This window comes from Lampetra planeri, chromosome 69 (assembly GCF_965212315.1).
Source record: "Lampetra planeri chromosome 69, kcLamPlan1.2.h2, whole genome shotgun sequence".
Lineage (NCBI taxonomy): Eukaryota > Metazoa > Chordata > Hyperoartia > Petromyzontiformes > Petromyzontidae > Lampetra > Lampetra planeri.
In genome coordinates this window covers 180,042-207,069 of record NC_136174.1, presented here as the reverse complement: position 1 = coordinate 207,069, position 27,028 = coordinate 180,042, and the positions used below count along the sequence as shown (strand labels likewise).

Sequence of the window (27,028 nt, the reverse complement as noted above, 5' to 3'; positions counted from 1 at the left end):
GAGGCGCTAGGGTTTATAAACGTGGGGGGGGGGGGGCGGTGTCGGTGGGTGGTGGGTGTGGTGTGGGTGGTGGTGGTTGGTGGTGGTGGTGGTGGTGGGGGTGGTGGTGGTGTGGGTAGTGGTGGGGGGGATGGTGGAGGTGGTGGAGGTAGTGGTGGTGGCGGTGGTGGTGTGGGTGTGGTGTGGGTGGTGGTGGGGGGGGATGGTGGAGGTTGTGGAGGTGGTGGTGGGGGTTGTGGTGGGGGTGGAGGTGGTGGAGGTGGTAGTGGGGTTGGTGGGAGTGGGTGTGGAGGTGGTGGGGGTGGTGGTGGCTGTAATGGTGGGTGGTGGTGGTGGTGGGGGTGGTGGTTGGGGGTGGAGGTGGGGGTGGTGATGGTGGCGGTTGTGGTGGAGGTGGTGGAGGAGGTGGTGGAGGTGGACTAGAGAAGAGACTGAGTGATGTGGTACAGGAGGATGTCGAGCTGAGTGGACTTGCGGATGACCGGTACCAGCGGTATCAAGATCGGCCTCTGTGCAGGAGGAGGCTCGCGAAGGACGCTGCTACTGAGCTAGTGCCAGGCTAGGTGCACGTTGAGGACGCTGCTGCTGAGCTAGTGCCAGGCTAGGTGCACGTTGAGGACGCTGCTGCTGGGCAGCTGGAGGCAGTCGCCCCTCCAGCGGCAACAACGGAGCGTCAGAGGAGCGATGCTCACAACAACGAGCGGAGCGCCGGGCGGCTAAAGTGCAGCAAGTTGGCACAGTTGGGGATTACAGCCGGTGGTACATCTACCGGTCATCTCAGTCAGCCAACCCATGGCACCTGCAGGGTCTGTCCCAAAACCTCCTGCACCTAGCCTGGCACAGTAGGGGGGTTACAGCTGGTGGTGCATCTACCGGTCATCTCAGTCGGCCAACCCATGGCATCTGCAGGGTCTGTCCCGAGATCTCCTGCACCTAGCCTGGCACAGCAGTCAACCCATGGCACCTGCAGGGTCTGTCCCGAGATCTCCTGCACCTAGCCTGGCACAGCAGTCAACCCATGGCACCTGCAGGGTCTGTCCCGAGATCTCCTGCACCTAGCCTGGCACAGCAGTCAACCCATGGCACCTGTTGGGTCTGTCCCGTGACCTCCTCCTGTCAGCAGCGAGCCTCCAACACTTCACGTGCCAGCCTCAACGTGCACCTAGCCTGGCACAGGCGACGCGGTGACGTCACCGTCACTTCGTGGCGAATGGCGGTTTTGTTGGATATTGGTTGGTGTGTACAGGTGTGTGTGCGTGCGTGTACGAAAGCGATGGTAATTACGGGGCAGGTAAACAAACGTCAGCATACCGACAAATATTGTTTTTTGTTTTTTGTGCCCTTTGTGCAAGAAGACACGAAGATGGCCTGGCATGGATCGTGTTGGTTAATGGGTTGTGTCAGGTGTCGAGGCTTCGGGTGTCAGACTTGGAATTTGTTTTCAACCAGTTGGTCAAATCGAAAAGGGAGCAGTGGTGAGTGAGTGCGTGGTTAGGTGAGTGAGTGAATGGGTGAGTGAGTGAGTAAGTGCGTGGTTGGGTGAGTGAGTGAATGGGTGAGTGAGTGCGTGGATGGGTGAGTGAGTGAATGAGTGAATGGGTGAGTGATTGAGTGCGTGCGTGGTTGGGTGAGTGAGTGAGTGAGTGAGTGAATGGGTGAGTGAGTGCGTGGATGGGTGAGTGAGTGAATGAGTGCGTGGTTGGGTGAGTGAGTGAATGGGTGAGTGCGTGTTTGGGTGAGTGAGTGAATGGGTGAGTGAATGCGTGGTTGGGTGAGTGAGTGAATGGGTGAGTGAGTGAATGGGTGAGTGAGTGAGTGCTTGTTTGGGTGAGTGAGTGAATGGGTGAGTGAATGCGTGGTTGGGTGAGTGAGTGAATGGGTGAGTGAGTGCTCTCTCAGCGGGTCGATACCACGGTAGCCCCCGGGGGGGGTCAAGCGTGCCGACGTACGGACTGCGCTTGTCCCTAGCGACCCTATCCTAGCCTACCCAGGTCCACACAGGACTACTCTCGCCCAGGAATACTCTTAACTAGCTTGGCGGGTTCGGCTTCAGCTTCTCTCGTCTTCTGTCTTCATCATACTGATCCTCGGGCTCGTTTTGCCCGTCTTATATATCCCTCGCGATCCCTTCCAGGACATTCTTCACAAGATCCCTCTATAATTGGCAGATTCCGGTCTTTTGAATTCCCCCCCCTTAATGCACGGGCATAGTATGACTTTGAAGCTCCATACTATTAACATTGCTTCCCTTTATTAATGCTGACCCTACTCCCTCCCTTTGATGCTGCTAATCCTGCATAATGCACGGGCATAATATGACTTTGAAAACCCCCCGCCCACCTACACATTTCACAAGTAGTGACTAATCCCATATCTGCATTTCCCATAAATATGCTAAATTCCTCTTGATATGCAAATTCATTTGTCAAGGCGCCCTTCCTCCCCTAACCCATCTTAAATATACGCTGCCAAGCCTGGTGGTGTTCATTCAGACGCTGTCTTTCCGACAGACTTGTTCTTCACCTGAGGACGGCTGCTTGCGTTGTGGCCGAAACGTCGTGAGAATAATTTTATTATGTTTGTATTTTTATTATTTTATTATTTAACTTCTACGTGACTTTACCGAAAGAACCAAGAAGATGCATCCCTGCAGTCACGAAAGCTTTAAATCGAACCCTCCCCTCCCCTTGTTTACCCCAACGGAATTACCCCAACGGTCATCCTGACCCTGCCTGCTCTCGACGTTTCCATGATGACGCTCACCAACCGCCTCTTCTGGCTGCCGAGCGCGGACATGCAGCCGTTCTCGAATATGCGCGCGTTGAACCACTACACATGGATGAGTGAGCGATTGAGTTGGTGGTTGGGTGAGTGAGTGTACGGGCGAGTGAGTGAATCGGTGGGTGAGTGAGTGAATGGGTGAGTGCGTGAATTTGTGAGTGAATGGGTGGGTTAGTGAATGAGTGGGTGAGTGAGTGACTGGATGGGTGAATGAGTGTGTTGGTGAGTTAGTGTGTTGGTCGGTGGGGTAAGGTAGTGTAGCGGTTAGCGCTACGCTGCGCTACGAACCTGGCGACCCGGGTTCGATTCCCGTTCACGGTAAACACCGGTTACGATTATCTGAACCGGTCGTGGGCCTCCCCTAGGTCGACTCAGCCTCAAATCAGTAACTGGCGCGATGCGTAAACATCGCCACTGGGGAGACAAAGGTGGCCGGGTGTGGTGTTGGCCACTCACCCCCTCGTGTGCCGTGCCGACCTTTATAGGTGCTCGCTAACAGCACTTTCCCCAACAGTCTGTTAAGGCTACGTGGAGGATCTTTGTCCTTTTTTTAAATCCTTTATATTAAGTTTGCTTGCTTGCTTGCGTGCTTGCTTGCTTGCTTGCGTGCTTGCTTGCTTGCTTAGGACCGTGCAAATCTTTCGCTCGTTTTTTAACCCACTTCCCGTGATCCAATCGAGCTGACATTTTTCACACAGACTCGTTGTGCGAGACAATTAATGTTCGTAATTTTTTTTTTTTATTTTACACTTTTTAGGCAAAAAAAAATTATTTTACATTTATTCAAATACAACTCATTCATGGATTTGGCTGAACGTCACAGTGTAGGAGCCCAGAGCGGAACCCCTCCACAGGCCGTGGCGGAGTAGCGCAGTTGGTAGCGCCCTCGCTTCCCATGCCAAAGGTCGCGGGATCGATCCCCGCGTCCTCCACAGGCAAATATATTTTTAAATCCTTTATGTTACGTTCGCTTGCTTGCTTAGGACCATGCAAATCTTTCGCTCGTTTTTTAACCCACTTCCCGTGATCCAATCGAGCTGACATTTTCCACACAGACTCGTTGTGTGTGACAATTAATTTTCGTGAAAAAATTTTTCAAAAATTTTACACTGTTTAGGGAAAACAAATTAAATATTTAATTACCAATTGCTTAATACTGGCAGACAATCATCTGACCCATAGGTGGCAGCCATCTCAAGCCAGAGGACGAGAAGACTCTAGCCGCCACACATATAAAGGATTTATAGTCAGTCCCTCCAGAAAAACGCGGAGTTTTTTGGTGATTGTTGCGGGCAAAAATCGTTGATTATGCGGCACGTTTTCTTAAAAAATGCGATGGAATATGCGGGATATTTATGCAATTTTATGCGATTAAATTTCGGGAACTTGCAAAAATTGCGGGAACTTGCAAAAATTGCGGGAACTTGCAAAAACTGCGGTTTGATGAAAAAGAGAAAAAAAAGTGATTCCCCCAACACCCTATTCACTAGGCTACTACTTTAATGTAAAGAGTCATTTCTTATTACTTCCTATGATAAGCAAGCATACTACATCACAGAAAGTGCTGGGAATATTTAAGTTCTCATCTTGTTTTATTTCAGACCTTAACAAACAAATGGCTCAAACTTACAAAACATTGAGTCGAACAAGTTCTGTAGCTTTACAAAATGAATATGCTACAACTTCTGTAAAAATGAATAAATAAAATATTAAAAAATAAAATGTGTGCTTCCTGTTTTACAGAGGTAGCTATACAAAACAGACATCTTCTGTTAAAATAAGTGTTTTCAGTGCACAGTAACGTAAGCAATACAGTAACAGTACAGTCTTACAGTAATGTAAATTTACATACTACTAACAAAAAAGTGCAATATTACAACTGTAAAGTTGCATAAACTCTTCATCATGGTTTCATTGGCATCGCGGGGTTTGCAGCTTTTCAATGATGTCGCGTAATGAGTGACGTCACTTCATAACGTTCCCATGGCAACATGGGAAATGGCTGCGCTTGTGTGAAGTAAACGCAACATTTTTCAACTTTCTGCTAAGATATATGTGACTTTTTGCAACGAAAATGCGGGGATTATGAAATCATGCAAGCCCGCATATTTTGCGCGCGGAAATCTGCAATTTATGCGGCGAAAGTGCGGCGTATTTGAAAAAACGCGCCCCCCGCATAAATATGCGGACTTTGGCTGATTTTGCGTGGAATCTTGCGATCGCATAATCGCGTTTTTCTGGAGGGACTGTATAGTGAAAAACTTTGTTCTTATGGGTTTACTTGTTTTGGTTGGTGAATGAGTGAGTAACTGGGTCGATGAGTGAATGGGTGGGTGAGTAAGTGAGTGTGTGGGTGGGTGGGTGAGTGTGTGGGTGGGTGGGTGAATGGGTGAGTGAGTGAATGTGTGGCTGAGTGAACTCATGCATTTCCTATTAACTGATCCATTGTCTGGTGACTGATGCATTCTGTGGTAGAAACATTGGAAATCGCTGACCCGAATGCACACGACAGTGAGATTGGAAATACGTTTTGTTGTTGTGCTGGAACTGTTTGCGCAGAATACGGAACATAGAAAACAAATAATTAGCACGTGCACAACAACAATTCCTCTTGATATTAATAGCAGTGGTTTTATTTGCTACTAAAACAGCATCCCGCCCCGACCGCAACTGTTATCCACGTTGTACACGTTAACATGATGTTGACGTCCTCGCCTGGTATACATGAGGTCGTGGGTTCGATTCCCGAACCCTTACGATGCCTGCTGATGAATATTTGGAGTTTGCATCTCTCTCCTTCTTTCTATGGAGATGTTGACTACCTCGCCTGGTAGACAGGAGGTCGTGGGTCCGATTCCCGGACCCTGCATCTCTGTCACTCCACGTTGATATGTCTATGAGTCTGTAGGAACACGGGTTAAGAGACTGCTGAAATAAATGTCCACGTGTTGATGATGATGATGATATCAGTCATTCGGTTGAGCGATAATTCGTGACGGCCAGCTTCGCTTGCCAAAAAGAAGATACATAGCTCAACTTTATAAAACATAGTTTATTTTTAAGACCGGGAGCAACAGGAGAGCTTCACCATTCTTGCCCGATGAAGCTGATTGTAATTACCAGCGAAACGTCGTACTACTCAAAATTTTAAATGCTGTTGATTCTCTCTTCAACACACCGGTGGGCTAAAGAAGTTAATTATTTTGTCCTTTAAAAAACGTGACACTTTTTTACTGTTTGGCCGTTTCGGGTGGTGGAGGGTTACGACACATTTATAAATAACGCGATCTGACCCAAAAACCTATATTATGAATATATAAAACATAGTTTAGTTTTAGTATGGGCCTCTATCAACATGGGTCTCTGTGGGTTTCGATGAGTATGGGTCTCTATAGGCCTGTGTGGGTTCCTGCAGGCCTTTATGGTTCTATATGAGTCTCTGGATCTCTGTGGGTTTCTATGGGTCTCTATGAGTCTGTAGAAACAGGGGTTAAGAGTGTTTGTCTGCTGATATAAATGTCCACGTGATGATGATGATATCAAACACTTGGTTGAGCGATAATTGGTAATGGCCAACGTCGCTTCTGCCACCACCGCCGCTGCACCAGATGAAAATTCCTCCGGTACAGCTGTAGAAAGCTTCTTGAACGACGTGGAGGAAATATATGTAAAAAAATGTAGGTGCCAGAGGACATCCCTGTTGCACACCAAGGTGAACAGGGAATGGCTCTGACTCCCGGCCATGCAGCTTTACCCGGACCCACTCACCATCATGAAGGTCCTTAATGATCGTGAGCATTGAGTCAGGGACTCCGAAAGCACGAAGAACAACCCAGAGCCGGGGGCCTACTGATGGTGTCATAGTGCCTTGACCAGGTCAATAAAGCAGAGATGTAGGTCCTGTGGGAATTCTCTACACCTCTGCTATCGCAGACGGAGAGAAAATATGGCATTTGTGCAGGACCGCCCTTGCTTTGCTTCCTCTGCAAGCCCTCATCATGAGCCTTGCCCCCTCCCCCCTCTTTTCTATCTGCCTGATGAAGACCGCTTGTGTTGCGATCGAAACTACTGGGTTTTTTTTGCTTTTATTTTTAATTTTAATTTGTTTATTTTATTTCATTTTTATCTTTTTTATCTACGTGACTTTACCGAAAGAACCAATAATATTATTTCCTGAAGTCACGAAAGTTTTAAGTCAAAATTTACGATTGCACGGACCCAGAGTGAGCCGTTAGTTTGCTCTTTCCCTGTCGGCACGCTCGGCGAAATGGGCTGCGAAATGTCGGCACGAGCTACAATGTTGGTATTCTTCGTCTTAACGGGGAATCTCGCAGGTGAGTGAACCTTCATTAAATACAATTAAGTGGAAATCTTTTTTTTCACGTTTTATTTTACCCACCACTGTACTGTGCGACTTCTTTTTTATTTTTTTAAACAAAGCTACCCGTCCATTTATAGATGATCGCAGCTCAACGGAAGTAGATTATCATCGTGCAGAAATTTAAAGCAGCAGCTAAATACCGTATAGTAAACCATTCTTATTTTACCAGGTAGGAACCCACTGAACTATGTAGCCTTATCTTCTTGGTTCTTTCGGTAAAGTCACGTAGAAGGGAAATAATAAAATAATAAAAATAAAACATAATAAAATTATTCTCACGACGTTTCGTGAGAATTATTTTATTATGTTTTATTTTTATTATTTCCCTTCTACGTGACTTTACCGAAATAACCCAGAAGATGAATCCCTGCAGTCACGAAAGCTTTAAATCGATATGTAGCTTTATTTCCAGAAGTGACCTCGCTATCACGAATTAGAGGCCGAACGCAGTGGCTGATGTCCATCAGGTGGCCATTTATAGAAGCAACCAACAACTCGAAACACGTGTATTCACATTTTGATTTAAAGCTTTCGTGACTTCAGGGATTCATATTCTTGCTGGGAATTTTAAAATTTTCTTGCTGTGAATTTCAGATTTTCAAATTTTCTTGCTGTGGATTTCACACCTGATGATGATTGCTTGTGTTGCAGTCGAAACGTCGTGAGCATTTTAATTGTTTTATATTTATATTATTTTATTATTTCCCTTCTACGTGACTTTACCGAAAGAACCAAGAATACGTGTAGTCACTTTAAGACGTTTCTTGTTCATGTTTTTGTTTTGTTGCGGTTGCACCCAAGTCTAGAGCCGCATGGTTCACAGGGTTCTACCTAATAAATGAAACTGAAACGTGTTATACAGATTCGCAGAGAGACCCATAGAGCCACAGAGACCCATAGACACCCATAGAGACCCATACTCAAAATAACTTATCAGGTGTAAGGCCCTACTGAGCTACGTAGCCATCACAAATTATAGCCCAACGAAGCGGTTTATCAAGTGAACACTTATATCAACTTCTTGGTTCTTTCGGTAAAGTCACGTAGAAGGGAAATAATACAATAATAAAAACAAAACATAACAAAATAATTCTCACGACGTTTCCTGCCACAACGCAAGCAGCCGTTCTCAGGTGAAGAACAGGTCTGTTGGAAAGACAGCGTCTACGCGACTTTACCGAAAGAACCAAGAAGATGAATCCCTGCAGTCACGAAAGCTTTAAATCTAAAAAAAAAAATCACTTAAATCAAGTGAACACTTATAGCGGTATTCACATTCAAGGTTTTTGGGTTAGATCGCTTAAGTATAAATGTATCATGACCCTCTACCACCCGACACAGCCAGTAAGGTTCGTCACGTAAACAACGCGCCAATTAGTTACTACTTTAGCCCACCGGTGTATTGGAGAGTGAATCCACAATTCTTAGGTTGTTTCGGTACCTACGTGACTTTACCGAAAAAACCTAAGAACATGACTCCTTGCAGTCACGAAAGCTTCAAATCTAGAATGAATCCACAATGTTTACAATTTGAGTAGTACGACGTTTCGCTGGTAATTACACCCAGCACCATAGGACGGTTTGCCAGAATAGTGAAGCCATCTTCTGCTTCTGCTCTTAAATAGAGCAGGTTGATGTCATCACTGAACCCATCAGTTGCAGACATCAGAGGTGGTTGCGGTCATTGTAATAATATGACAGATTAGTAATCAGTTAATGAGTATGTTTTTCCTCTATACGGAATTGTAATACGTATGATTTAATAACTGAACCCAATCAGGTGCAGAGATCAGAGGAGGAGGGAAGGGGTTATTGTAATTATATACTAGATTAGTAATCAGTTAATTAGTATGTGTTCCCTCTATGAGGAATTGTAGTTGTAAGATGTATTACTTGATAACACGCTTCCAGGCCGCACTAAGCCTGTAGCTGTCAGAGCGGTCAAAATAAGTTGTATTTCTCTCGATTTCAATGGATTCTCGAATTGGTCTCGGCCAGAAATAATTATTTTTACACAACACTTCAACGTTTTCAAAATCAATTGAGTATCCTTGTCGGCAAGCATGTTCTGCCACTGCCAAAATCTGTGTATGAGGGTATTGGATATTTCTGTGGTGTTCTTTTTAGTCTTACGCTAATGTTTCGTCCCGTCTGTACAATATAGCATCTGCCACATAAGCAATCAAACCGATACACACCTTCTGTTGATAACTTGGGTAAATCATCTTTAGTACAAGATACTAGTTTTTGAATTTAGATTTTTAGTTTTTCCAAAACTCGAGCTAATTTGTCAGTTACTCCCGCAATACATGGTATTTTAATTGTTTTAATAACCTGATTGCTTTCAGCAGTATTGCCGTTCGATCTTGGTTTGGCATTTAATGCTCTGTTAATTTGAGCATTATTGTAGCCATTTAATCGTAGCGCTTCTTTCACATGTTTAAATTCTCTCCTCAGACTTTCACCATTGGTTTTAGCCCGACGTATACGCGTCTTGATGAGATAGGATTTCTGTGCGGGGCGATGATACGAATTCGCCTTCAAATAGGCATCAGTGTGCATTTCCTTTCGTTAAATGCTATTTTACCATAAAGGCCGCGTCTGAGCAAAATATCCAGGAATGGGAGAGTGTTATTCACCTCGATTTCCATGGTGGACTGGATGGCCGGGTTTTGCGAATTGAGATGATTTAGAAATAATTGTTTTTTTACCCTTCTATCTGGCAACAAAACTGACACCCTTTTACAAGGAGTCATGTTTGCATAGACCGCAATACCTGCAGTCATATACAAACAAAAGACATAACTCTGATAATGTGCGGGATGAAACCCACGACCTGCTGTATACCAGGCGAGGTAGTTAACATCTTCCGTTTTTCGCTCAAACCGAACGCACGTTCGGCATTCCGGAGCTTCGGAAATTGCCATTTTGCTACTCTCCCATCTCTCGACGAATTCTCATCTTCCTCCATATATTTATACCTGGTTCAAAAAACAAAACGTAGTTCGAGTTTAGAACCAAAATGCTGGCGAACTTTGGCAAAGTGTATCGGAAAGGAACGAGCAAAACCCCCCAAAAATCTACCACAACATTATCGTTGCCTCCATGCTAGTTCCCCTTGTTTGTGGCAGGTTGTGCGAAGATTAGATGTGGTGGGTGGTGGCAGTGGGTGGATAGTGGTGTGGGGGTGGTCATGGGGGCTGGTGGGTGGTGGTGGTGGGTTTGCAGTGGTGAGGGGGGGTAGGTGGGATGGGTGGTGGGTAGGTTTGGGGTGTTGTGTGGTGGTGGGATGGGTGGTGGGTGGGTGGGTAGGTGGGGTGGTGGTGGGTAGGTGGGGTGGTGGTGGGTGTTGGGGTGGTGGTGGTAGGGTGGTGGTGGTAGGGTGGTGGTGGTAGGGTGGTGGTGGTAGGGTGGTGGTGGTAAGGTGGTGGTGGTAGGGTGGTGGTGGTAGGGTGGTGGTGGTAGGGTGGTGGTGGTAGGGTGGTGGTGGGTATGGTGGTGGTGGTAGGGTGGTGGTGGTAGGGTGGTGGTGGTAGGGTGGTGGTGGTAGGGTGGTGGTGGTAGGGTGGTGGTGGTAGGGTGGTGGTGGTAGGGTAGTGGTGGTAGGGTGGTGGTGGTAGGGTGGTGGTGGTAGGGTGGTGGTGGTAGGGTGGGTAGTGGTATGGTTAAACATTGTGCTGTAACAATCACCACCAATGGTATGAATTGCAAAGGCGGGCAGACCTTTGAGTTCACGGGAGGAGAAAATAATAACAAAACAACATCATTCTGAACAAAATGGGAACTCTTTGCTCGTATCAAAGTATGAAAACGATAAGAATAGGTTTTACCCTTTCTGACAATGAAACATCAGTTGTGGTAAAATGTTCCAACACCAAATGGAAACATTTTGCAAGGAATCGTGCCTGCATTATCCACGCATACTTGGGTGAACATGCAAACATAAAACATGCTATGATAATATATGATGGCATTGTCTTTGAAACTGATTGGTCCACACCAGAGACAACTTTCTTGAGAGTCTGGTCTCAAACAGTGTTAGACCAGAGGACGCCAAAAGGCGAACAGCACAAAGACAATGCCACTATGAGACCTCCTTAAACAATAGCAAAATATAGTAATAGGTTTTTACCTTTTTATCTGGTAGAAAAACTGACACCTTTATACAAGGGATCATGTTTGCAATGACCACAACACAAGCAGTCAAAATGCAAACAAAAAGAAACAACTCTGATGATGGTAATGATATGCACCGTCCTTGAAGTTGATTGGTCCACACCCGAGACAGCTTTACTTAGAGCCTAGTCTCCATTGGTGTTGGACCAGATGACGCCAAAAGTCGCCCAAAGGCGTCATCTGGTCCAACACCAATGGAGACTAGGCTCTAAGAAAAGCTGTCTCAGGTGTGGACCAATCAACAGTGCATATCATTATCAGAGTTGTTTCTTTTTTATTGCATTTTGACTGCTTGTGTTGTGGTTATTGCAAACATGATCCCTTGTATAAAGGTGTCAGTTTTTGTACCAGTTGAAAGGGTAAAAACCTATTACGACAATACCACTCTTGGAATATTTATAGCTCGGGGTTTTACCCTTTTTGGCAATAAAACTGCAGGAATTGTATTTCGATTTAAAGCTTTCGTGACTGCAGGAATTCATCTTCTTGGTTCTTTCGGTAAAGTCACGTAGAAGGGAAGTAATAAAATAATAAAAATAAAACATAATAAAACAATTTTATTATGTTTTATTTTTATTAAAACATAATAAAACAATTTTATTATGTTTTATTTTTATTATTTTATTACTTCCCTTCTACGTGACTTTACCGAAAGAACCAAGAAGATGCCGGAATTGTGTTAAGATGTTCAAACATCAAATAGAAACCTTTTTCCAAGGAAGCTACTGCTATAACCGCACGTACTTTGTGGTGAACATGCAAACAATACATGCTGTGATAATATATGATGCATTGATAATTGTTTTTTTTTTACCCTTTCTTTACCTGCAACAAAACTGACACCTTTTTTACAAGGAGTCATGTTTGCATTGACCACAATACCTGCGGTCGGAATGCAAACATGACTCCTTGTAAAAAAAGGTGTCAGTTTTATTGCCAGATAAAAGGGTAAAAAAACAATTATTATATTTTGCTACTGGCAAAGGAGGTTCCAATGGTGATATGATGCATTGTTTACCACGTACTAGGCTTTCTTGAGCAATTTCGTCGGTCATACAGGTTGTTATTTTTTTGCGTAAGTACATAAACTCGTCGTTCAACCCGAAACGTCATATTCAGATGGTTGTGGCTTGGCTCTCCAACACACCGGTGTGCTGTACTAGTATACTACACTATACACTATACTGCTATACACTATACACTACACTACTATACACTCCACTATACACTCCACTATACACTACACTATACACTACACTATACACTACACTATACACTACACACTTCTATACACTACACTATACACTACACTACTATACACTACACTATACACTACACTACTATACACTACACTATAAACTACACTACTATACACTACACTATACACTACACACTTCTATACACTACACTATACACTACACTATACGCTACACTATACACTCCACTACTATACACTCCACTATACACTCCACTATACACTACACTATACACTACACTACTATAAACTACACTACTATACACTACACTATACACTACACACTTCTATACACTAGTGCTGTACTAGTGACGAATTGGCCACGTTCTGTTTACGTTACAACCCTTACTAATTTTCCGTGTCAGGTGGTTTCGGGTTTTAACGACACATTTATATATTTACGCGATCTAACCTAAAAAAAACCTCGATTTTGGATGATGCATTGTCTTTGAAACTGATTGATCTACACCAGAGAGACAAGCCTTCTTTCGTGGCTAGAGCATGTTTTATTTGAATGTTCGCCACAAGGACCGTGTGTGGTTAACGCAGACACGATTCCTTGAAAAAAAAAGGTTTGTATCTGGTGTTGGAACATTTTAACACAACCTATTCCTGTTGTTTTCAAACTTTAATGCTGGTTAAAAGGTCCTGTTTTGTCGCTTCTCAGCCTGAGCTATGAATGCCCTGACAGCGCCTTTGGTCTTTGTACTGCTCGTCGTTTGAGGTTGTTCTCTGGTCTGACACTGCTAGTGAGACACTGGTAGTGAGACACTGGGTAGTGAGACACTGGTGGTGAGACACTGCTAGTGAGACACTGGTGGTGAGACACTGGGTAGTGAGACACTGGGTAGTGAGACACTGGTGGTGAGACACTGCTAGTAGGACACTGGTGGTGAGACACTGGGTAGTGAGACACTGGTGGTGAGACACTGCTAGTAGGACACTGGTGGTGAGACACTGGGTAGTGAGACAATGGGTAGTGAGACACCGTTAGTGAGACACCGCTAGTGAGACGCTGGGTAGTGAGACACTGCTAGTGAGACACTGGTGGTGAGACAATGATAGTGAGACACTGGTAGTGAGACACTGCTAGTGAGACACTGGTGGTGAGACACTGCTAGTAGGACACTGGTGGTGAGACACTGGGTAGTGAGACACTGGTGGTGAGACACTGCTAGTGAGACACTGGTGGTGAGACACTGGGTAGTGAGACAATGGGTAGTGAGACACTGGTGGTGAGACACTGGGTAGTGAGACACTGGTGGTGAGACACTGCTAGTGAGACACTGGGTAGTGAGACACTGGGTAGTGAGACACTGGGTGGTGAGACACTGGGTAGTGAGACACTGGGTAGAGAGATACTGGGTAGTGAGACACTGGGTGGTGAGACACTGGGTAGTGAGACACTGGGTGGTGAGACACTGCTAGTGAGACACTGGGTAGTGAGACACTGGTAGTGAGACACTGCTAGTGAGACACTGGTGGTGAGACACTGGGTAGTGAGACACTGGGTAGTGAGACACTGGTAGTGAGACTGCTAGTGAGACACTGGTGGTGAGACACTGGGTAGTGAGACACTGGTAGTGAGACACTGGTGGTGAGACACTGGGTAGTGAGACACTGGTAGTGAGACACTGGGTAGTGAGACACTGGGTAGTGAGACACTGCTATTGAGACACTGGTGGTGAGACACTGGGTAGTGAGACACTGCTATTGAGACACTGGTGGTGAGACACTGCTAGTGAGACACTGGGTAGTGAGACACTGGGTAGTGAGACACTGGGTAGTGAGACACTGCTATTGAGACACTGGTGGTGAGACACTGCTAGTGAGACACTGGGTAGTGAGACACTGGGTAGTGAGACACTGGTAGTGAGACACTGGTGGTGAGAATAGGCCCTCAAGAAGGCTACTGTCACTGGTGTAGACCAATCCATTTCAAAGACAATGCCACATCAACCTCTGTTTCATTATTATTCAAGACAATTCATCACTTGTCTACAGCCAAAATGCTTCCGAAATAAATTCTATCCCTACTCTTTGTTTTGTTCGGTAAAGTCACGTAGGTAAAAAATACAATAAAATAAATGTAATATTCAGGTGGGGACAACTTAGCGAAAGCACACCGTGACTTTACCGAACTTTACCGAAAAAAACAAAGAGTATGAATCATTGCAGTCACGACAACTTCAAATCTAGAATTAAATGCTATCCAACATTATTAATTCTGGGTCACTGAGAATGAAAATGATGCTTAAAATTGTTGATTGGCTCCAGTTTTCAAGCTATGCTACTGGGTCTGTATATACGCCCTTGACTTGGGAATGGCGGAGGATAAGTGAGTTCATCTTCTTGGTTCTTTCGGTAAAGTCACGTAGAATGGAAATAATAAAATAATTAACATAAAACATAATTAAATACAATTCTCACGACGTTTCGGCCACAACGCAAGCAGCCGTCCTCAGGTGAAGAACAGGTCTGTCCTCTTGATATGCAAATTATTTTGTCAAAGCGCCCTTCCCCCCTCCATCCCAGCTTAAATAGTCGCTCCAAGCCTGGAGTGTGTCATTCAGACTCTGTCTTCTCGACAGACCTGTTCTTCACCTGAGGACGGCTGCTTGTGTTGCAGTCGAAACGTCGTGAAAATTTCTATTGTTTTATATTTGTATTATTGTATTATTTCCATTCTACGTGACTTTACCGAAAGAACCAAGAAGATGAATCCCTGCTGCAGTCACGAAAGCTTTAAATCAAAAGATAAGTGAGTTATAAAGGGAAGAGATCTCAATAAAAACCAGAAATGACTAATATACAACTTTGACTGGAACTGTGAATCAATTTATGACTGGGTTTGGACAGTACTTGCTTTTTGAGCAACACAATGAATGATGCAATCTGAATCTTGTATTGCATCATACATGATATGAATTGCATCGTGTTATTCCTATAAGTCATGGATGATGCAATCATAACTAGTCTTACATCCCTCCGCTGAACAAATTGCCCGATATCAGCTCCAGAAATCATGCAGTGTCGTGCTCTCTTATTTGTCAGTGTTTTTATTTTGCAAAGGGACACATTTCTGCTTGGCCAAAGTGAGCAGAGATGCCCCGTACTTGTGTGAACAAAGCAGATAATCTAGATTTTAAGCTTTCGTGACTGCAGGAATCTTTCTCCCACTTCAGAAAAAAAAGTGTTTTCTTGCTGTGGGTTTCCCACCTGATGACGATTGCTTGTGTTGCAATCTTAACGTCGTGATTTATTTTATTTTATACCTACGTGACTTTACCGAAAGAACCAAAGAGTAAGCAGACAACTTCTGCTGCGTTTGTGGTGAAGTGACTTTTGCATCACAAAAACACGCAGTCTCACCATTATGGTTAAGAAATGCCGATCGCCTTTATTTTGACTGCAAAATTGGAGCTCAGGACAAGGTGTGGGCCCCACACACACGTACGCTACAACGTTTGCGCAGCAAATCTTCGGCCAGTGGTTGAACAGGAAAAGAAAATGTGTGCCTTTTGCGGTACCAATGACTTGGAGAAAGCCAGACGATGTCTAAAACTTGATTAGGAGCGTTGGTGACTTTGGAAGAACGTAATCAACCGGGCTGTGTCTTCTTGGTTCTTTCGGTAAAGTCAGATGAATCCCTGCAGTCACGAAAGATTTCAATCGAAATGTAACCGCCACTACGGGGTGGGATTCCACAAAACTTTAACTACGTGACTTTACCGAAAGAACCAAGAAGATGAATCCCCTGCAGTCACGAAAGATTTCAATCGAAATTTAACCGCCACTACGGGGTGGGATTCCACAAAACTTTAACTACGTGACTTTACCGAAAGAACCAAGAAGATGAATCCCCTGCAGTCACGAAAGATTTCAATCGAAATTTAACCGCCACTACGGGGTGGGATTCCACAAAACTTTAACTACGTGACTTTACCGAAAGAACCAAGAAGATGAATCCCCTGCAGTCACGAAAGCTTTGAATCGAAATTTAACCGGGCTATGCGTTAATTGTGTGTTGACCGACTCTCTGTGTTGCATTGCATTTCCAAATTGTACTAAGTTTGTTTGATTTAATGTGTTTGCTCTCTCTGTGTGTCTCCCCTCGTGTTGTTGCTCTTATTTCCTGCAGTCAAGAAAGCTCCAAATCTCTCATTGACATTCTAATTTATCTAGCCCCCCCCCCCATTTTCTCTCTGCCCCCCTCTCTTTTCTATTTAAGGCCTCGAAACAGAGGCGTTGTTTCTCTGTGTATCTCTGTGTGTGTGTCTCTCTCTCTGTGTCTCTGTGTTGTCTCTCTCTGTGTGTCTCTGTGTGTTATCTCTCTGTGTGCCTATGTGTGTGTCTCTCTCTGCTTCTGTCTGTGTGTCTCTGTGTCTCTGTGTGTGTCTCTCTCTGTGTGTCTCCCCTTGTGTTGTTGCTCTTATTTCCTGCAGTCAAGAAAGCTCCAAATCTCTCATTGACATTCTAATTTATCTAGCCCCCCCCCCCCCCCATTCTCTCTCTGCCCCCCTCTCTTTTCTATTTAAGGCCTCGAAACAGAGGCGTTGTTTCTCTGTGTATCTCTGTGTGTGTGTCTCTCTCTCTCTCTGTGTCTCTGTGTTGTCTCTCTCTGTGTGTCTCTGTGTGTTATCTCTCTGTGTGCCTATGTGTGTGTCTCTCTCTGCTTCTGTCTGTGTGTCTCTGTGTCTCTGTGTGTGTCTCTCTCTGTGTCTCTGTGTTGTCTCTCTGTGTGTTATCTCTCTGTGTGTGCCTGTGTGTGTCTCTCTCTCTCTGTGTGTCTCTGTGTTATCTCTCTCTGCTTGTGTGTCTGTCTATGTGTCTCCGTGTTTTGTCTCTCTCTCGAATTTAGCAATCTTTGGAAGAACGTAATCAACCAAGGAGGATGTTAAATGTTATGTTAGCCGACTCTCTGTGTTGTATTGCATTAGATTTCTAAGTTCACTAAGTTTGTTTTCTCTTTCATTTATACCTGATGATGATTGCCTGTGTTGCAATGAAAACGTCGTATGCTAGTATTTAATTTATTATTTTCTCTTTCTACGTGACTTTACCGAAAGAACCAAAGGGTTAATGTCTAGACATTGTAGACCAGCGTTATCAGAGCCGTGCGTGTGTACACGCTCACCACAAGCACCGCGTGTGGAAAATGCAGCCTCGTGGTTCCTTGCAAAAGGTGTCTATTTGGTATTCTCGGTTCTTTCGGTAAACTCACGTAGATTGAAAACAAAAATTCCCAGTAAACATTCGAATAAAAATGTTGTTTCATTAAAATAATAAAAAAAAGTCGTAATAAATAGAAAATAATAAAAGCAAAAAAAAACCACGATAAAAAGAAAAAAAATCGTCAAATACATTTTGAAATATAAAATAAATAGAAAATAATAAAAGCAATTTCTTTTCATTCATAATTTTATTTTGCTATTTTTATTGTGGGTTTTTTTTTACTTTTATTATTTTCAAAAATGTTTTTATTATTTTAATTTTTAATTTTATTTTATAATTATTATTTTAAAAAATTATGTCTATGTGACTTCACCGAAAGAACCAAGAATATGAATTCCTGCAGTCACGAAAGTTTTAAGTCAAAATTTATGTTTGGTGTTTTCCATTTTGTGTTTGAGTATGGGTCTGTGAGTTTTCATGTATTTATATGGTTCTAATAGGGTCTCTGGATCTCTGTGGGTGTCTGGATCTCTGTGGGTCTCTGTGGGTCTCTATGAGTCTTTAAAAATGTGCGTTTAGAGTATTTGGCTGCTACACATTTCCAAGTGGTGATGATATCAGCCACTGGGTTTAGCTGGTAAAAAGTTGTGGTGGTCAGGTCGCTTCTAAACAAAGAGCTACACTGCATCTCAGTGGGGCCTCACAGCTGATAACATAAAGAGAGTTTAGTTTTAGTATGGGTCTCTATGGGATTTTTTGGGTTTCTGTGTGTCTCTATGGTTCTATGTGAGTCTCTGGATGTCTGTGGGTCTCTATGAGTTTGGGTTTCTATGAGTCTTTGTGGGTTTTTATGGGCCTCTATGGTTCTACGTGAGTCTCTGGATCTCTGTGGGTTTTTATGAGTATGGGTCTCTATGGGTCTTTGTGGGTTTCTATGGGTATCTATGGTTCTATGTGAGTCTCTAAATGTCTGTGGGTGTCTGAGTTTGGGTCTCTATGGGATTTTGTGGGGTTTCTGTGTGTCTCTATGGTTCTATGTGAGTCTCTGGATCTCTGTGAATCTCAATGAGTATGGGTCTCGATTAGTATGGGTCTCTATGGGTCTATGTGAGTCTCTGGATCTCTGTAGGGAGTCTATGAGTATGGGTCTCTATGGTTCTATGTGAGTCTCTGGGTCTCTGTGGATCTCAATGAGTATGGGTCTCTATTAGTATGGGTCTCTATGGGTCTATGTGAGTCTCTGGATCTCTGTAGGGGGTCTATGAGTATAGGTCTCCGTGGGTCTATGTGAGTCTCTGGATCTCTGTAGGGGGTCTATGAGTATGGGTCTCTATGGGTCTACGTGGGTCTATGTGAGTCTCTGGATCTCTGTAGGGGGTCTATGAGTATGGGTCTCTATGGGTCTCCGTGGGTCTATGTGAGTCTCTGGATCTCTGTAGGGGGTCTATGAGTATGGGTCTCTATGGGTCTACGTGGGTCTATGTGAGTCTCTGGATCTCTGTAGGGGGTCTATGAGTATGGGTCTCTATGGGTCTCCGTGGGTCTATGTGAGTCTCTGGATCTCTGTAGGGGGTCTATGAGTATGGGTCTCTATGGGTCTACGTGGGTCTATGTGAGTCTCTGGATCTCTGTAGGGGGTCTATGAGTATGGGTCTCTATGGGTCTTCGTGGGTCTCTATGGGTCTTTCTGTGAGTCTGTAGAAACTTAGCTTTGGGAGTATTTGGCCAGTGCTGCTGTGACATTGTTCACGGGGCGACAAAAACAATAAAAAAAAGGGCTCACACGTTGCTCAGTGGGGGAAAGTGCACGTGGCGAAATAATCGCTCGAAGATAATCGTTGACAAGGCTCAGCCAAAGCCACCCCGACGTTCATTGTTTCGAGACTTCCGTGTTGCAAGTTCCCCTGTTTTGTCGATTCCTGGCCGCAGGTGTCAGTGGCTGTGTGTGCTGGGGGAGATAAGCCCAGTCTGTGCTCACAGCCACCGCCATCCCCCAGCCAGGGTGGCCATGCATTTTTTAACTGCGCAATCTCAATAGTGTAGTGTATAGTGTAGTTTATAGTAATGTATGGTGTGGAGTATAATAGTGTAGTGTATACTAATGTCAGTCCCTCCAGAAAAACGCGATCATGCGATCGCAAGATTCCACGCAAAATCAGCCAAAGTCCGCATATTTATGCGGGGGGCGCGTTTTTTCAAATACGCCGCACTTTCGCCGCATAAATTGCAGATTTCCGCGCGCAAAATATGCGGGCTTGCATGATTTCATAATCCCCGCATTTTCGTTGCAAAAAGTCACATATATCTTAGCAGAAAGTTGAAAAATGTTGCGTTTACTTCACACAAGCGCAGCCATTTCCCCTGTTGCCATGGGAACGTTATGAAGTGACGTCACTCATTACGCGACATCATTGAAAAGCTGCAAACCCCGCGATGCCAAAGAAACCATGATGAAGCCCGCAAATCTTTCTCATTTGCCAACAAACATAAGCGCAAAAGACCGCGCAAAGACCGCGCAAAGCAGTTCCCCAGTGTGTTACATGACAGTGGGGGCAAATTATTTTGCATAGCTACCTCTGTAAAACAGGAAGCACACATTTTATTTTTTAATATTTTATTTATTCATTTTTACAGAAGTTGTAGCATATTCATTTTGTAAAGCTACAGAACTTGTTCGACTCAATGTTTTGTAAGTTTGAGCCATCTGTTTGTTAAGGTCTGAAATAAAACAAGATGAGAACTTAAATATTCCCAGCACTTTCTGTGATGTAGTATGCTTGCTTATCATAGGAAGTAATAAGAAATGACTCTTTACATTAAAGTAGTAGCCTAGTGAATAGAGTGTTGGGGGAATCACTTTTTTTTCTCTTTTTCATCAAACCGCAGTCTTTGCAAGTTCCCGCAATTTTTGCAAGTTCCCGCAATTTTTGCAAGTTCCCGCAATTTATTCGCATAAAATTGCATAAATATCCCGCATATTCCATCGCATTTTTAAGAAAACGTGCCGCATAATCAACGATTTTTGCCCGCAACAATCACCAAAAAACTCCGCGTTTTTCTGGAGGGACTGTAATGTAGTGTATACTAGTGTAGTGTATAGTATATACTAATGTAGTGTTTAATAGTGTAGTGTATCGTGTATAATAGTGTAGTGTATAATAGTGTAATGTATAGTGTATACTAATGTAGTGTATAATATTGTAATGTATAGTGTATAATAGTGTAATGTATAGTGTATACTAATGTAGTGTATAATAGTGTAGTGTATAGTGTATAATAGTGTAATGTATAATGTATACTAATGTAGTGTTTAATAGTGTAGTGTATAGTGTATAATAGTGTAATGTATAGCGTATACTAATGTAGTGTATAATAGTGTAGTGTATAGTGTTTAATAATGTAGTGTATAATAGTGTAATGTATAGTGTATACTAATGTAGTGTATAATAGTGTAGTGTATAGTGTGTAATAGTGTAATGTATAGTGTATACTAATGTAGTGTATAATAGTGTAATGTATAGTGTATAATAGTGTAATGTATAATGTATACTAATGTAGTGTTTAATAGTGTAGTGTATAGTGTATAATAGTGTAATGTATAGCGTATACTAATGTAGTGTATAATAGTGTAGTGTATAGTGTTTAATAATGTAGTGCATAATAGTGTAATGTATAGTGTATAATAGTGTAATGTATAGTGTATACTAATGTAGTGTATAATAGTGTAGTGTATAGTGTGTAATAGTGTAATGTATAGTGTATACTAATGTAGTGTTTAATAGTGTAGTGTATAGTGTATAATAGTGTAATGTATAGCGTATACTAATGTAGTGTATAATAGTGTAGTGTATAATAGTGTAGTGTATAATAGTGTAATGTATAGTGTGTACTAATGTAGTGTATAATAGTGTAGTGTATAGTGTATAATAGTGTAATGTATAGTGTATACTAACGTAGTGTATAATAGTGTAGTGTATAGTGTATAATAGTGTAATGTATAGTGTGTACTAATGTAGTGCATAATAGTGTAATGTATAGTGTATAATAGTGTAATGTATAGTGTATACTAATGTAGTGTATAATAGTGTAATGTATAGTGTATAATAGTGTAATGTATAGTGTATACTAATGTAGTGTATAATAGTGTAGTGTATAGTGTATAATAGTGTAATGTATAGTGTGTACTAATGTAGTGTATAATAGTGTAGTGTATAGTGTATAATAGTGTAATGTATAGTGTATAATAGTGTAATGTATAGTGTATAATAGTGTAATGTATAGTGTGTACTAATGTAGTGTATAATAGTGTAGTGTATAGTGTATAATAGTGTAATGTATAGTGTATAATAGTGTAATGTATAGTGTATACTAACGTAGTGTATAATAGTGTAGTGTATAGTGTATAATAGTGTAATGTATAGTGTGTACTAATGTAGTGCATAATAGTGTAATGTATAGTGTATAATAGTGTAATGTATAGTGTATACTAATGTAGTGTATAATAGTGTAGTGTATAGTGTATAATAGTGTAATGTATAGTGTATACTAATGTAGTGTATAATAGTGTAGTGTATAGTGTATAATAGTGTAATGTATAGTGTATACTAATGTAGTGTATAATAGTGTAGTGTATAGTGTATAATAGTGTAATGTATAGTGTATACTAATGTAGTGTATAATAGTGTAGTGTATAGTGTTTAATAATTTAGTGTATAATAGTGTAATGTATAGTGTGTACTAATGTAGTGTATAATAGTGTAATGTATAGTGTATAATAGTGTAGTGTATAATAGTGTAATGTATAGTGTGTACTAATGTAGTGTATAATAGTGTAGTGTATAGTGTATAATCGTGTAGTGTATAATAGTGTAATGTAAATAAAACATAATAAAATCATTCTCACGACGTTTCGGCCACAACGCAAGGCGCTCTTCCCCCTCCAACCCAGCTTAAATATACGCTGCCAAGCCTGGTGTTGTTCATTCAGACGCTGTCTTTCCGACAGACCTGTTCTTCACCTGAGGACGGCTGCTTGCGTTGTGGCCGAAACGTCGTGAGAATTATTTTATTATTTTATTATTTTTAATATTTTATTATTTCCCTTCTACGTGATGACTTTACCGAAAGAACCAAGAAGATTAATCCCTGCAGTCACGAAAGCTTTAAATCGAAATTTAACCAGGGAAGGGTTAGGGGGTTTGCGCAGTCCCTGCACTCGCCGTCTTCACTCCAGCCAGACAGACTGGCACAGACGGATCTCCGGCAGCCCCCGCAGCTCTGGCCAGACGACCTCCTGGCCAGACGACCTTCCAAGGCTGCGGGTGACTGCCGGAGATCCGGTTTGTTGAACATCACCGTTGCGGGACCCCCAAACACAGATTTGGAGTCGGGGGGGGGGGGTTTCTCCTAGCCATATGTTTACCCACAAGGCAGTAGGGGCAGTGGTTTCCAAGTTGTAGATGCCTCTGAGGGACCACTTTAGCTCCTAGATATCTCCCCCCTTCTTACCGATTTGGCCCGGTGTTGCGGGACACCGGTTACCATGGGCTGCCAATGGCACAGCAGGATATTCATATTCTTAGGTTTTTTCGGTAGGTAAAAAATTTAAATTAATAAAAGTAAAATAAAACAAATTAAAAAACTCACGACGTTTCGGAAGCAACACAAGCCTCCGTCTTCAGGTGGAACCGTCACAGCCACGACAGCTGTATCAAGTAAATGAGAGATCACAAGAAATACCACCCCGTATATATAATGGTTGAGGGGGGAAGGGCCAGGAACGGCACACTTTTTTATTAATATGGTAAGGTGAGGCTTAAGACCAAGAGTAGACTGCATAACAAAGGACTGAGCCTTTGTTATGGAGAGGTGCGGTTTGTAACTAACACACAGCAGGAGTCTTGGCGGTCGAGAGGCTCTGTACTGGCAGGCGGGCATGCAAGCACAGCAGCAGGCAGGCAGGCAGGCGGGCGGGCGGGCATGCACCTAAGCTAATCGCGATTGCTTATGTAGTGCTGAACTTTACGCGGACAACTTCTTTCTTTTTCGATTTAAAGCTTTCGTGACTGCAGGGATTCATCTTCTTGGTTCTTTCGGTAAAGTCACGTAGAAGGGAAGTAATAAAATAATAAAAATAAAACATAATAAAATGAAATAATTCTCACGACGTTTCGGCTACAACGCAAGCAGCCGTCTTCAGGTATCCTAGCTTGGTAGTGTCTCATTCTTCACCTGAAGACGGCTGCTTGCGTTGTAGCCGAAACGTCGTGAGAATTATTTCATTTTATTATGTTTTATTTTTATTATTTTATTACTTCTCTTCTACGTGACTTTACCGAAAGAACCAAGAAGATGAACTTCTTTCTTTTCTGTCGTCACTTTTATTTGTCCAACACAGCACATTTCGCCGCCATTCTTTAACGCGTTCTCCGCTCGCTCGCCGCGCCCCGCCGGCCTCGCTCGCTCCGTTCCTCCCTCTCTCTCTCCGTCACTCCCGACTCTCTTCTCTGCTTCCCCGTCCCACTCCGACCGTCGCTCTCGTTCGGCTTCTCCGTCTCACACTCCGTCTCTACTGCTACCCTATACGTCTTCTTCCACTCCACTGCTACCCTACACATCTTCTTCCTCTCCACTGCTACTCTATGCTTCTTCATCTTCTTCTCCACTGCTACCCTACACTTCTTTTTCTCCGCTGCTACTCTACATTTCTTCTTCTCCACTGCTACTCTATGCTTTTTCTCTTCTGCCCCGACCGACTGCGTCCAGCTCCAAGCACAACTCCCGGTCTTTCTCTGACGCTGCCTTATTTATCCCCGTCCTCATGAATTCCCAATTAATTAGTTGGCGTCTCCCCTAACGCCCTGCACCCCAGGCCCCCGCTGCCACCTGTCTCTATTCCCAGACTTGGAGGCGCCACCTTGTACTCAACAACAACAACCGGCCAATCACTGCCCTGCCCCCTAATTGCCCAACGGGCCGTCTCCGACTCACTCGTTGGCCCCCAGCAACAGCAGCATGTCCCCATTCGATCCCACTGTTCCCAACCTGCACGTGTGTACAATTACCCCCCTTGGCACGCGTTAAACTACTACACTTACACTAGGCGCATCACATCAGCCTGTGGTTGAGGCAACCACCGGCCCACTAGCAGCGTATAGTAGTGTATAGAGTGTATCAGCGCATAGTAGTGTAGTGTATAGTGTCCGTGTATAGTAGTGTAGTTTATAGTAGTAGTGTGTACTGCAGTGTTATGTTTATAGTGTAGTGTATAGTGTAGTGTATAGTAGTGTATATAGTGTGTAGTGTATTGTATTACAGTGTATATAGTAGTGTCGTGTATATAGTAGTGTAGTGTATAGTAGTGTAGTGTATCGCAGTGTATAGTAATGTAGTTACAATAGTGTAGTTTATAATATGTAGTGTAGTGTATAGTAGTGTATAGTGTAGTGTATAGTGTAATGTATAGGGTAGTAATGTAGTGTATAGTAAGGCTTTTACGACAATTATTGTTAATAAAAGTTTTTTATGGTTTAGATCGCGTAAGTATATAGATGTGTCGTTAACCCTGCCACCACCCGACACACAGCCAATCCGTCAGGGGTTTGTCACGTAAGCAAAATGTGCTGATAAGTTGACCTGTTCAGCACTAACCGGCTAAATTTTTACTTTAAAAACTTTTGAGACTGCAGGAATTCATATTCTTGGTTCTTTCGGTAAAGTCACGAAAATAGGAAACAAAAAAGCAAAAAACCCCACGGTGGGGTTTTTTGCTTTTAATTTAGATTTTTTTTTTCTGTCTACGTGACTTTCCCGAAACAACAAAGAACACTAACCGGCTGCTCTGTGTTGGAGAGTAAAATCCACAACATTTACATCATCGGGCAAAATTACCCAATGATGTGTCGGATGGTGGTGGCGGGTTTATAGCATTTTATAGTTGTGCAGTGTATAGTGTAGTGTACAGTGTAGTGTATAACAATGTATATTAGTGTAGTGTATAGTGTAGTGTACAGTGTAGTGTATAACATTGTATATTAGTGTAATGTATAGTGTAGTGTACAGCAGTGTACAGTATTGAAGTGTATAGTAATGCCACGTATAGTATAGTGTATAGTACTTTAGTGTATAGTAGTGTAGTGTATAGTAGTGTATAGTAATGTCGTGTATAGTAGTGTCATGTATAGTATAGTGTATAGTAGTGTGTAGTCTATAGTGTAATGTATATCAGTGTATAGTAGTTTAGCGTACAGTGTAGTGTATAGTAGTGTAGCGTAGTATATAGTAGTTTAGTGGTATAGTAGTGTATAGTGTAGTGTATAATAGTGTAGTGTATAGTAGTGTAGTGTATAGTGTAGTGTATAGTAGTGTATAGTGTAGTGTATAGTGTAGTGTATAGTAGTGTAGTATATAGTGTAATGTACAAATGCGTGCCATGTAATTATTTTTCCCCTTTCGTTCTGCAGGTCCCGTGGGTGCTCTCGAATCCATCGCCATTTGCCCCGGAGCGTCCGTCACCCTCCCACGGAAGTGCACCATTCCGGATGGAGCCAAGTTGAGCTGGAACTTGATGCGAAAGGGAAACAAAAAAAGAATAATATACGATCTGGTTCAAGCGTCTGATTGGCAGTCTCAAAAACCCACCACGAACTACACGGGGCGTGTGGAGCTCACCGCTGACATGTCTCTGCTGCTCAAAGTGGTGGGCGACAGAGACCGGGGAGTCTACGAATTAGATTACAAACACAGTGACTCTGTTACGTCGTGCCAGTCGTACGATTTGCGCGTCACAGGTACGTTCACATCGGTTTATTGATTACATTTTTTTTTATTGTGCCAGGTGTAATTAGGCCCCACCACTGAGCAGCTGTGTAGTTTCTCTTTCAGACAAGCGACCTAATCATAGCAGCTCAACCTAGTGGCTGATATTATAATCATTGTGTGGGAATACATAGCAGCAGTCAAAAACTCTAAACGCGTGGTGATGTTCATTCTAAATGTGGAGGGAATAAACCGGAGGACCCGGAGAAAAATCCACGCGACCACCACGAGAGAGAGAGACGCAGACTCCACATATACAGCAGCAGACAGGGTCAGGGTCGGGATCGAACCCACGACCTCTTGTAGACCAGGCGAGGTAGTTAACATCTCCACGGGGAGCGATAGATACAAACTCCAAATATACAGCAGCAGGCATGGTTAGGGACAGGATCAAACCCACGACCTCCTGCATACCAAGCGAGGTAGTTAACATCTCCTACCCA

At 43.1% G+C, this 27,028-nt stretch overlaps 1 protein-coding gene across 6 annotated transcripts in view; it reads left to right on the top strand.

The window, feature by feature from the left end:
- The first annotated feature begins 6,698 nt into the window (after window positions 1–6,698).
- Window positions 6,699–27,028, top strand: part of LOC144737392 (uncharacterized) — a 47,292-nt gene continuing 26,962 nt past the window's right edge. For 3 of the 6 annotated variants that reach the window (XR_013588968.1, XM_078620070.1, XM_078620071.1), the window contains exons 1-2: window positions 6,699–7,115; window positions 26,231–26,557. Coding sequence is in view for 5 of the 6 variants with exons in the window: in XM_078620070.1 (XP_078476196.1) it covers window positions 7,049–7,115; window positions 26,231–26,557 (394 nt within the window). In the remaining variant the exon portion in view is untranslated. The remainder of the gene's footprint in view (window positions 7,116–26,230; window positions 26,558–27,028) is intronic. The other 3 variants (XM_078620069.1, XM_078620067.1, XM_078620068.1) reach the window with 3 other exon arrangements.